The following is a 13,000-nucleotide window of genomic DNA, read 5'->3' as shown; positions in this document are numbered from 1 at the left end:
CCAGGGTAATAATAATCCACATTCTGTGCCGAGAAAAGTGATGTTCTTGGCGGCTACCAGACAGGGAACCAGTTTGCCTCAGCCCACATGATTCAAATATGGCACGAGGCTTGATCAGTGGGTAGAGGTGGCTCAGCCAATCAGAATGGGGCAGCAGAGGAGGTGCCGCCCCCTTTTCTTAACTGGCGTTCGCTGCAGAAATCGACCCTTCCTTGCTCCCTGAATACATCATGGGACTAGCTGGTTGCCAACTGGGTCCAAGCAGGAGTTTGTGGGGTTTCCCTCTGATTGACAGTGGGGGGGGGGGAGCCTGTTTTTCATCGGCTCCATGAAGTATGCGGTGGGAGGAGTTGAAATAGGGCTGGTTAAAAGCTGGTTAGAAACCCATTGAAGGTTCTGTAAATATAGACTATACCGCCCTACACGGGAATTCTTCTTCTTGGTTGTACTTCCTTGAGCAGGTGCTCTTCTGCCTTTGGTGTCATTAAAAGCTGGTTAGGCCACAACTAGGAATAGGGCAGTTTGCTCAGGACAGGTAGGGTTAATCAGCAAACACTCTGAGGCTTCTCGGAGATGGGAAGCGTGTTCAGATCAGGCCATCACATGCCGGGCAGTTGGGCGGTACTACGAAGGAGAGATCCAGGTGTGGAACAGTACCTCCGGAGGTGGATGAAGCTGGGCCCTCTTGGCCAAGAAGGCTGAGCCAGCTGGGATAAACAAGGCCGGCCAGGTTTGGAACTAGGGCGAGCTTGCCAGGTGGGCACCCAAGGAAGATGCCTAGTGCCAGGGCCGGATCTAGGGGGGCAGGGGGGTAGCAGCTCCCAGCTGCCGGAGCACACAGGCAGCAGCACGGGCAGCCTCACAGCCCCCTGCGCTGCCTTTTGCCTGCCCTGCAGGGCAGGGGGTGCACGGCAAGCTGGCTGCCCCCTGTCCTGCAGGGAGGCGAATGCCGTGGGCTGCCTCGCAGCCCCCAGTGCTGCTTTTGCCTGCTCTGGAGGGCAGGGGGTGCACGGCAAGCTGGCTGCCCCCTGTCCTGCAGAGCAGGCGAAAGCAGCGCGGGGGGCTGCAAGGCCCCCCAGGCCATTCGCCTGCGGGGAGGCAAATAGCGCGGGCGGCTTCCCAGCCCCACACACTGCTTCCGTCCGCCCTGCGTGATGACGTCACCAAAGTGACATCATCACACAGTGCGGGGAGCGCGCATGCGCTGCGCGCGCACGAGGCAGTCAGCCAAGGGTTGCCCCGGGCGAGGGCAGCCCTGGATCCAGCGCTGCCTAGTGCAGCCTGCCCTCAAAATAGTCAGCTTACACTATAAACATTTGACAGAGATCAGCAATTTAAAGTTAAAGATTAATAAAGAAACTAGTTGAACCCGCATAATCTTGTCTCTCTTTATTGCCTCGCGTCATATTTGGAGTGCTGGGGCAAGCTGAATTCAATAGCCTGTGCAAATTACGCAAATAAAGAATAATTACGCACATTCATGTTTCTCAAAATTAATTTTCCCCCTTATGTAAATTATTTTAGTTTTAATAGTCACAAAGAGGAGCAATGAATGACAAAGAGCACTGGAAGCCCCCTGGGCATCTTAGCAAGGCACCCCTCTAGCTGCTGAGATTTCAACAAACTTTGCTCATAAACGGTCAAGCAAACCTTTGTAGCCAAAAGAAAACGTGATCTTTAAAAAGAATCACAGGCAGCCGGATTCTGCGCCCATCCTTTGACTTGCTGCCATAGGGAATTAGCTCACCTCTGCACCGGTCATGACGGTAAGGATCCTCATGGTCCACCTCTATTGGCAACACTGCATTGAAGAGGAAGAGAAGGTGCAACCTTGTAAAAGTAAAATACCAGTTTCTATCACTCCCTGCTGGGGACCATGTTTGGGCCTCCTTCTGATTGGAGAGTCTTATGCAGCCAGAGGGGAGGGAGAGTCTGTACTTAGGATCAAACCAGAAGAACATGCTCAGGCCACGTGCAATAAAATGTGGCTGCAAAGGGAACGGGCCTGATTCCCCTTGGAAACACTGCCGCACCTCCCTCAAGGGCCCTTCTGGTGATTCTCCATTGCCCCACATGTTCAGGTGATGATGAACAACGGATGTCAGCAGGACAGGAACTCAGCATGTTGTGCCATTCAAAAATAGCCTTCATAAAGCAGCCTTACCCAGAACCCTAATCAAAGGTGCAACCAAGCAAGAGAATTTCACCCCCAGATCATGAACACGGCCTCTGAGAGTGCACGAGACATCCCAGAAGGCCTGTAAGAGACTCTAGCCAATAGTATCCAATTGCAATGTCCCTATTGCAATCACTTGGCAAAGAGAAGTGAGTGGGAGAAGTCCCAGGGCCCTGTAATTTTTGAGCTGATTCTGTTCTCCAGACCTCCTTCCATCGCTAAGAGGGACTTGGTTTTCACCCCCAGACATCCTCCTGCCACCAGCACAAAGCAGCACCCATCTTCAAGACAGACAGAGCATGACCCCATTTAGCCTCAGATCTCCCAACCTCTTCCTTGTGCCCTTCCCTCTGACCTCATATCTTAGCTCCAATTTTCCCTACTCTCCTCCTGACCTCTGACTGGCTGCCTTTAATATCCTCCGGCTTCCAACAGCCTTCTGTAACCTTCTTCTCCAGACCTGGAACCCCCCCCCCCCCACTTCCTCCTTTCAATGTTTCTCCTTCTGTCCCACTTTTCTCTCCTTTGCATCCCTTAGGGCACACACAGACACCTTCCCCCTGGCGGTTTTTCCATGGACTAGCCACACATTCATTTGAAGTAATTTAATTCGAAGTGAACACTAGGGTTTTTTTTAAAAAATGCTTTATTTATAATTCACCTTTCTCACTGAGACTCAAGGCAGATTACACACAATACAATCAATGGCTGGGACAGTCAATAAATAATACAACAGGGAAAGGACAGCAGAAATTTCCCCATTTTCTCCCTATTCCTTAGCAGAAAGCACTGCAAAGGCCCCAGCCAAACCAGCCAAACAAAACCACATTGTTATCTTAGCCACCACTGACTTTCTACTGCTACGATGGGATTCTGAAAATCTGCCTCCCTCCTTAATATATAGAGGCATCTTAATCCTTGCTGTGTCTGACCATACGAAGGTCCCCATTGTAACTCATGTCTGGGACTTAAATGTGAAGTGACGCTTACACGTGAAGACCCTGACAATGGTCTCCTTTGGTGACTTCACATTATTCAGACTGAACATTGGCCAACCAGAGCATCTTAGAACAGATCCTGCTACAGCAGCTGTTCTAGGAAGCCAGAACACAACAGGCATCTTGGAAGTGCCTCCCCATCATGACAGTCAGAGGAAATAGCCAGTTAATACACTGAGACAGGCAGGTGGGACTTTGTAGCTTTCTTCCTGCTATTCCAGCAATATACATATGGAGGCTGGCTGTGTCTCCCTCCCCTACCAGGACAGCTCTCCTTGGAGAACTACATAACTCATGAATCAAGACCATAATGTTGCCAAAATACAACGAAGGTCAATCTGAAGCTGCACAACACTCTCTCTGTCTTGCGTGTCTTCATGTAAATTGAGTCATCTATTTAGCTACCTGCAGCAACTATTTTCACCCACTCAGTTCATGCTCCATTACCACATTCATTTTCTTCTTGACAGAACTTACCTAATTCTTTGTGAGGACCATCAACCACGGATGAGTCAGTGCCTTCTTGCCCCTCAACACAGCAGGCTCTGAAGACCAGTCCACACTGATATCCCATCTGCAGACTCTGCTCACAGCTGTTCCCTTGTTTCCGGGCCACCTTCCCCATAAAGCAGCAGTAACAGCATTTCTGCCAAAAAACAATTTTCATAGCCCTTTGAGAGATCACAGGGTTTCTTCTGACCTTGCAACATGGTGGCCGGACAGTTGGTTCCCCATGATCTCTAGTTAGCCAACTGGGAGCCAGCCTTGTGAACTCCCTTTCTCAAAGTGATTTCTCTCCACACTTCCCTTTACTGAATATTATGGGGAAGATGACAGTGGCAGAATTCATTATAAAAGCGAACACTCTCATTTAATCACCTTACTCTGGCGTTCAACCTTTTAATCTGAGGCTCACCAACTATGTTACTGTTAGAACATTCATTTTTAGCACAGTATAGTAGTAGTAGTAGTAGTAGTAGTAGTAGCAGCAGCAGCAGCAGCAGCAGCAGCAGCAGCAGCAGCAGCAGTAGTAGTAGTAGTAGTAGTAGCAGCAGCAGCAGCAGCAGCAGCAGCAGCAGCAGCAGCAGCAGCAGCAGCAGTAGTAGTAGTAGTAGTAGTAGTAGTAGTATTGTTATTATTCATTTTCTGACATGCATTTTATACAACTATAATTGAAAACTGTGCTGGGTGGAAGACCTTTCAGATATGTTCATTCAAGAAGGAATCGTATATTACAGAAGGGATATGTCAGATAAATTGGATGCATTAACTAGAAGGCAAGCCTGACAACTCTTTGTTATTGCAGAAGCTGGGATTGTGTCACTCCCTGGCAGTTAGCTCCCCCAAGTTTTCCACAGTTAGCACACAGGTGTTCCAGCTGAAGTAACTTTACTAGAGATCCATTCAGTACAAGGTGTTCAGACAGTGGAATTGGCAGAAGTGACGTATGTGGGGTTAGCAGTGTTATAGGCAGGGCTTTTTTCTGGGAAAAGAGGTGGTGGAAATCAGGACCACACAATGATGTCACCTTGGGTCAGCTGAAACAAGGGGGAGTTTTTAAAAGTTTAAATTGCCCTCAGCAAAAATGGTCACATGGCCAGTGGCCCCACCCCCTGATCTCCAGACAGAGGGGAGTTTAGATAGCCCTCTGCGCCTTGTTCCAGCTGAAAAAAGCCCTGGTTATAGGGAATATTCCCGTCTTTGGGAAAGAGGACCATTAACGGGGGGTGGGGTGGGGTGGGAGGTTGGAACAAGACATTGTTTTCTAGCCAGTTTCAGCTGGCAGTCAAGGACCCTGGCTCAGCGGAGCGAGAAACAGAAAGTAAACATTTGCAGGATAACCTACTTGCATTGCAGCGATAAAGAACTTCCCATACTCTCAGAGACCAGAGGCAGAGCCCATAAACATTCATGGCAGATATGCAGGAGACATATATGACAGATTGGATCAAGAGTGGCATCAACCAGATGCTGCAACAGCAGCTCTTGCAGTGCAATCCTATGGTAAAGTCAACTCCGTTGACTTCAATTGGCTTAGACTGGAGTAACTCTCCATAGGATTGCACTGTTGGTCTCCTCTTCCTCCACTGCATTGAAGACCTTAGACATAATGAGATGTCACCATCATGTGAGTTTCCCCACCCCAATTCCACTTCATTGAATGCCTGCAATATGGCATTGTGACATGATGTGTTGGGTACACCTAGACATTACGGGCGAGGTGGAGATCAATACGCAGGACTGCTTTTTTGGTGACAGACCTTCCAGCTTCAAAAGGACAAGATGAGCCTTGAAAATGTCAACAGCTGGAAACAAAACGTAGATGAGTTTACTGCTTTAAGCTCTACATGGGGCTGCCTTTGAAATGTGTTCAGAAACTTAAACTGGTACAAAATGCTCTGGCCAAAATGTTGACTGGAGTAAGTCATAAGGACCGTATCACTCCAGACTTGGCCCATTAACACTGGCTCCCAATTTGTTTCCAGAACAAATTCAATGTGCTAGTATTGACCTTTAAAGTCCTTATGGCTTGGAACCAGCCTAAGGGCCACCTACTCCCATACGAACCTACGTGACCACTATAGTCATCTTCCAAGAGCCTGCTTCAGATGCCTTCTAAGATTAGGTGGGTGGCAATCCAGGACAGGGCCTTCTCAGTCATGGCACCAAAACAACGGAACTCTCTCCCCAAGGTTGCTCACCTGTCCCCTTCTGCCACTGTCCACAGCACGTGCCACTGCCAATGTGGGGATACAAGGGACGGCCTTGCAGTGGTTTGTCTCTTTTCTCCACGGCCGGAGACAGAGGGTGGCACTGGGGGAGAAGTTGTCATCTCACCATCCACTGGTGTGTGGTGTCTCTCCCCCTTGCTATTTAACATATATATGCGCCCCCTCGCCCAGCTGGTACGGAGTTCGGACTTGGGTGCCATCAATATGCAGATGACACCCAATTGTATCTGATGATGGACGGCTGGCCTGACTCTGCCCCAGATGTCCTGGAACGTGCCTTTGAAGCTGTGACTGGATGGTTGAAGCAGAGCTGGCTGAGATTGAATCCCATGAAGACGGAGGTCCTGCATGTGGGTCTGGGGTCTATGGGTGTGGTACTCCAGCTCCCTGCTCTCAATGGAGCACCGCTTACCCCGGTGTCGAGAGTTAGGAGCCTGGGGGTAGTCCTGGATGCTTCCCTGACTATGGAGGCACAGGTCACAGCGGTTGTTTGATCCTCATTTTTCTACCTAAGACAGGCTCAGCAATTTGTCCCTTACTTATCGACCGATGACCTTACGACAGTGATCCAGGCAATGGTCACCTCCAGATTAGACTACTGTAATTCACTCTACGTGGGGCTTCCCTTGGGCTTGATCTGGAAACTGCAGCTGGTTCAGAATGCAGCTGCACGAGTGGTTGCCAGAGCTCCAGTCATGGCACATATAACACCCATCCTCCGTCAACTGCGCTGGTTATCAGTTGAGTACTGGGTCCAGTTCAAGGTTTTGGTGTTGACCTATAAAGCCCTATGCGGACTGGGTCCAGCATACCTTTGGGACCACCTCTCTCCATATGTTCCCCGGAGGTCGCTTCAATCAGCTAATAAGCAGTTGCTGATGGTCCCCGGCCCCAGGGAGGTCCATCTGGCCTCTACCAGAGCCAGGGCCTTTTCAGTCCACCTGGTGGAACTCTCTGTCTGAGGAGACTAGGGCCCAGCGGGATTTGTTATCTTTCCACCAGGCCTGCAAGATGGAGATCTTCCGCCAGGCATTTGGTGGGGGCTGGGCTGTCCTCTTGCTGGCCATACCACTGAAGACCGTCCACCACCCATGCAGGAGCTCATAAAGTGTGACACATATCCGCCATCTGAGAAATTTTATTGTACATGGATAATGTTTTTAAATGTTTATTTATAATGTTTTTATTGTTTTAAACTGTATGTTATAAATTGTATGTTGTTACACTGCCCTGAGCCCATCCATCAGGGAGGGCAGTCTAGAAATGTAATAAACAAACAAATAAAGTAGATGAAGATTTGTTTCCTCTACGGGGAGGAGAGAAACATGGCGACTGGAGCAGACGTGTAATCTGGAACTCTGTGGTTTTAACCCCATTTTATCTCTGTCAAGGTTTTTTTTTTATTGTTTCTTTTGTCGTTCCTTCAACAGTCCCTCCTTCCTGCTCTATGTTTTAACTATTGTTCGTCTGCATTTTTAAATACATATTTGGTTTGGGCCTTAATTATTTTATAATGCTTATTTTAACTGTTAGATTCCTTGGAAGCCCTCATGGGAGGAAAGGCAGGGTACAAATCCTGTAAATTAATTAATTAATTAATTAATTAAAATAATGTCAATTGTCATATATCAACACTTCTAGCGGCAAACATCCCACTCACAGTGTGCTTTATGACTGGCCACACAAGAGGCCACATAGATTGAAGGGAATACTTCAGAAAAACACAGGAGAATTGGAGAATATGAAAGAATGTACAAAATGCACATATTCAGTCCATGCGGAGTACTGACCCAACCTGTAGGGGTTCACTGCTGGGAAAGGCAGGGTATAAATACTTTAATATACAAAAAGTAATAAATATGTGAACTTATTTATTTCTTTATTCAATTTCTAGCCTGCTTTCCCCGCAAGTGGGCTCAGGGCGGGTTACAACAGGATAGAAAATATATTTAAAACCAGAATAAAACCACATTATCATCAAAATCACACATTACAATAAAATACAGTTCTTGAGATAGTAGCCCATACCCGCCATGGAGTCACCTGGAGGCCATTCTCAACTTGTCCCTGAGCTCGAGTTTTCCCTGGGGCGCTAAAGGAGACCATGGTGAGGCCTCTCTTAAAGAAGTCATCCTTGGACCCCACCGATCCAGTCAATTACCGCCCAGTTTCAAACCTCCCCTTCCTGGGTAAGGTGATTGAGAGGGCGGTGGTGGAACAGCTGCAGGGGTTCCTGAATGAAACCTCAGCCCTAGATCCCTTCCAATCCGGCTTCCACCCAGGGTATGGGACAGAAACATTGCTGGTCGCCCTCATGAACGATCTTCGCAGACACCTGGATTGAAGTGGTTCGGCACTACTGATATTATTGGAACTTGACCCACTGCCTCGCCGATGTGGGGATACAAGGGGTTGCCTTGCAGTGGCTTGTCTCCTTTCTCCAGGGTCGGGGACAAAGGGTGGCACTTGGAGAGATACTGTCATCCCACCAACCTATGGTGTGCAGTGTCCCACAAGGGGCAATACTCTCCCCACTGCTGTTTAACATCTATATGCACCCCCTTGCCCAGTTGGTGCGGAGTTTCAGACTCGGATATCATCAATATGCAGATGACACTCAGTTATACCTGATGATGGATGGCTGGCCTGGCTTGGCCCCAGATGTCCTGGAGCATACTTTTGAAGCCATGAGTGGTTGGTTGAAACAGAGTCGACTGAAATTAAATCCTACAAAGACAGAGGTCCTGTATTTGAGTGGCGGGGGTTTAGGTATCAGACTCTGACTCTCGACCCTCGATGGGGCGCCACTTGTGCCAGTGCCGATGGTGAGGAGCCTGGGGGTGATCCTGGATGCCTCCTTCAAAATGGAGGCACAGGTCACAGCAGTTTCTCCACCTACAACGGACCAGGCAGTTTGTCCATTACCTTTCGACCAGCGACTTAACTACAGTGATCCAGGCAATGATCATCTCTAGGTTGGATTACTGTAATTCGCTCTACATAGGGCTTCCCTTGAGTCTGATCTGGAGACTACAGCTGGTTGAAAATGCAGCAGCACATGTTATTGTGGGAACACTGAGTGGAGTGCATATAACACCTATGCTACACCAGCTACATTGGTTGCCAGTGAAGTACTGTATCAGGTTCAAGGTTTTGGTACTAACCTATAAAGCCCTATGCTGACTGGTACCAGCGTATCTGTGGGACTGCCTCTCCCCATATGTGCCCCAGAGGACACTCCAATTGGGAGAGAAACACCTATTGGTGGTCCCTGGCCCCAGGGAGGCCTGCCTGGCCTCAACCAGAACATCCAGGTAGAGAGAGTAACGGATAGATAAACCAAAACGAACAATGTAACCGTCACCTACTAACTACTATATCACTGAAAATACTTGACACAGTTCTATGCAAAAATACAAAATTTTACTAGTGCACAAAGTAAACTCTAAGTGGACAGTAAAGCAAAACCTGCTTAAACAACCGTGGTAGAACGTATATCACACCCTCACCTGTCCAGGGGGGGGACGGGACATTCAAACCAATTCCCAATGTCCACAGATTCAATACAATTGTAATCAGGCTGAAAAGCCTATACAAAAATTCATTCAAAAACCAATACACTTCTCACAGATTTACACATACATATCTGCAGAAATACTGGTCAATGAAAATTCAATTCATAGACTGTAGTGAAAACATTCAAATTGTAACTGCAACGGGTTAGCTAGCAAGAGGTCCCGTTTCTGGCGTACGCCAGTGAGCGAGCCATGACTATGTTAGATGTGAGTATGAACTGCTTTGATTTGTTGTCTTTGTAACTGCTTTGAAGAAGGGGAAACCGGAAACGGGACCTCTTGCTAGCTAACCCGTTGCGGTTACAATTTGAATGTTTTCACTACAGTCTATGAATTGAATTTTCATTGACCAGTATTTCTGGAGATATGTATGTGTAAATCTGTGAGAAGTGTATTGGTTTTTGAATGAATTTTTGTATAGGCTTTTCAGCCTGATTACAATTGTATTGAATCTGTGGACATTGGGAATTGGTTTGAATGTCCCGTCCCCCCCCTGGACAGGTGAGGGTGTGATATACGTTCTACCACGGTTGTTTAAGCAATTTTTGCTTTACTGTCCACTTAGAGTTTACTTTGTGCACTAGTAAAATTTTGTATTTTTGCATAGAACTGTGTCAAGTATTTTCAGTGATATAGTAGTTAGTAGGTGACGGTTACATTGTTCGTTTTGGCCTCAACCAGAGGCAGGGCGTTTTTGGTCCTGGCTCCAGCCTGGTGGAACGCTCTGTCTGACGAGACCAGGCCCCGGCAGGAATTGTTATCATTTCACCAGGCCTGTAAGAAAGAAATGTTCCACCAGGCATATAGCTGAGGACGGGCTTGGCCTCTGCCAGCCGAAAAAATGGAGTAGAATGTAAGATCTGAACCTTCCCTACAAGGGTTGTCCACCACCTTGCTTTGTTGAGTAGCATTTTGCTGTTTTACTGATTGCTGCCATCTGGTTATTATATTATTACATTACTGTATATTGTATGATCAAATGCTTTTTAAAACTTCTATGGTTTTATATTGTATAAATTAATTTTAATATGTTTTTAAATTGTTGTAATCAGCCCTGAGCCCTTCGTGGGGAGGGCAGAATAAAAATCTTAAGTAAGTAAGTAAGTAAGTAAGTAAGTAAGTAAGTAAGTAAGTAAGTAAGTAAGTAAGTAAGTAAGTAAGTAAGTAAGTAAGTAAGTAAGTAAGTAAGTAAATCTAGTACAGAACAGACTCATCACTCCCCTCCAGGAGAAAATCGGTAGCAGCATGCTAGCTTTTTGCCACTACAGATCTTGTCATTAAAAGGTCCCCAACACATTTCAACAGCAATTCAGGGTTCCAGAAAACACAAGTCTGGGAAACCATGACATGTGGCTAAAGGAAAACCGAGCACTGTGGCAGGTTTATGAAGTGCAATTCTTCATTCAAGAAAAGGAACTTATCAAACAGTACTACGTCCAAGCTCTCACCTTCACGATTTTGTCTTCGTAGGTAGAATTGCCTTCGTGCGACTCACAGTCTTCTTGCTTGCTGGCAAGAGCGATTCCAGTGGTACAATGTCGCTCCTCCAGCTGCCCGAGGCAACACTGCTCCTGAGCGATGCTAAAATAAGAGAATCCTCAGCTCAGCATTCAAGACAACCCTGTGGTTCTCACAGCCATTTCTGCCCTAAGCCAAAATCCAGTTCTTTTTATCTAGCTCAACTGAAGTCTATGGTAGACAAGCAAAGAATGTGGCTGAGAACACCCTGTTCAGATATTTTGGGTTTCCCAAAGAAATGTATTTGATTCCTCATTTAACAGTGTGCATCAGGGAAATGGGCCACAGGACTTAGATGGGTACAGCTCTGCAGTTGTGATGTCATTCTCTTAAGAAGTCACAAAGGTTTAGATAGACATAGAACTTCCATTCAACAAAGTAAGACTTTGCTTCATAATGTCTTTGGCTCCCAGAGACAGGTTAAGAAACTTGGTTTCCCTCCCCACATTTCATCTTCAAAAAATTCTTCAAGCAACTTCTAAATAAACAAATTTTATCTGTCAACGGCTCTGTGTAGGAGTTTGATTTCTGGGGCCAATATAAATGCAAAATTTCAGAAAGTAGTGACAGACATGATTACAAAACACATTCTTTCCATACTCAAAATGAAACTCAAGCCAAGCCATTTACAACTGCACACCTGAAAACAGAAAACGGAAATGAAAGATAAGGGAACAAAGAGTGCTGCTGTTTGATCAGGGCCCTTTTCACAAAACTCTCGCGAGAAGACGCTATCTTCCGCGTTTTTTGCGCGATGTTTCGCTACATTCCGGGAGCAGGTGAGTAGTGTGAAAATGTCAGGCAACTCAGTCCTCTACTAAAGACCAGTAACATGTAAACAAGCCCCAAGACCATGTAGGAAAATAACGTGCCCAAGGAAATGTGGGAAACCGGGATCGAGGCAAGACAGAACCCAGGTCCTCAGATTTCCAAGCCCCATCACGTGAGCCCAGAACGTTCCACCTGTTACTAATAACAATGGGCAGGCAAATGGTGGGGAGGAATACCTGCATTCTCTGGAGCTGAGATTTAAAGGCAGAGAAGTGCAGTCTCTTTTCTGACTCGCCCATTCATATCCACTTGTGCAGCAGCTCTCCACTGAAGTCTCTGCAGAAAGAAAAAGCCACTTGTGAAAAAGACATGAATGCCCACAGCAAACAGTAGTGAGAAAATTCAATGACAACTGCATTCACTTTCTCCCACCTCTGTCTCGCCTCATAATTATCACTCTGAGACTTATGAGAAATAATACTATTTTTGTCTCTCCTGAACCTACCGCCAGCTACTTCACTAAGTGACCAAGGAGGAGAAAGCTTCACTTTGTCCGGGAGCCAACTGTCTGGCTCAGAAACCAACACGTGCCCAGTGACGAGCCAACAGATGCATCAGGAGAAATGTCCTTAAATTAAAAACTGCTCTCCAATCTAAAGATATAGAAGTAACAACCTGGCTCCAGACACAATCATTCCCACAACTGAAGAAGAAAAACTTCCCAAACCATACAGATCACAAGTATTGAGTGGGAAAGTACCCACAAATAATTATAAATAATGGAAAAATTAACTATTAAATATGCAGCTGATGATTTTTTTCCCAATGGAAAAAATATCCAAAATAATTTAAACAGGGCTGCAATTCTCAGCACAGATAAACTGCTTGAATCCTCCAACTGAAGTCCCTTATGCGCCTTAGTTATTTGGATTTCATATTATTTTTGGACAATGGCCAACTCTAGCTGTTAATGAGGAACAGCATTCCATGGCCTGAATGCTTCAAGCAGAGGGGCTCACCACATGGCGGCTGGAACTGTGCGGTCCGCTTTGAGTATCAGTGAGAAAGGCAGACTGTAAACAACATTAAATAAATAAGATTGTATAGATGAGTCTCTCTAACTTGATATGTAATTTGACATGCAATAAGAAAAAAGTCAGACAAAAAGGTGCTTTGTGACATTTATTTGAACATATCCCTGAGTAAAAAAAGCACACATGAACACAAATT

At 46.4% G+C, this 13,000-nt stretch overlaps 1 protein-coding gene across 2 annotated transcripts in view; it reads right to left on the bottom strand.

The window, feature by feature from the left end:
- Positions 1 to 13,000, bottom strand: part of FBLN1 (fibulin 1) — a 106,591-nt gene that overhangs the window by 74,799 nt on the left and 18,792 nt on the right. For both annotated transcript variants that reach the window (XM_055000501.1, XM_055000502.1), the window contains exons 2-5: positions 12,007 to 12,106; positions 10,930 to 11,062; positions 3,652 to 3,820; positions 1,748 to 1,801 (exon numbers count right to left, since the gene is read on the bottom strand). In XM_055000501.1, the coding sequence (XP_054856476.1) occupies positions 1,748 to 1,801; positions 3,652 to 3,820; positions 10,930 to 11,062; positions 12,007 to 12,106 (456 nt within the window). The remainder of the gene's footprint in view (positions 1 to 1,747; positions 1,802 to 3,651; positions 3,821 to 10,929; positions 11,063 to 12,006; positions 12,107 to 13,000) is intronic.

The sequence above is a fragment of the Eublepharis macularius genome, chromosome 16, assembly GCF_028583425.1.
Source record: "Eublepharis macularius isolate TG4126 chromosome 16, MPM_Emac_v1.0, whole genome shotgun sequence".
Taxonomy (NCBI): Eukaryota; Metazoa; Chordata; class Lepidosauria; order Squamata; family Eublepharidae; genus Eublepharis; species Eublepharis macularius.
This window is presented reverse-complemented; position numbering and strand designations above follow the sequence as displayed.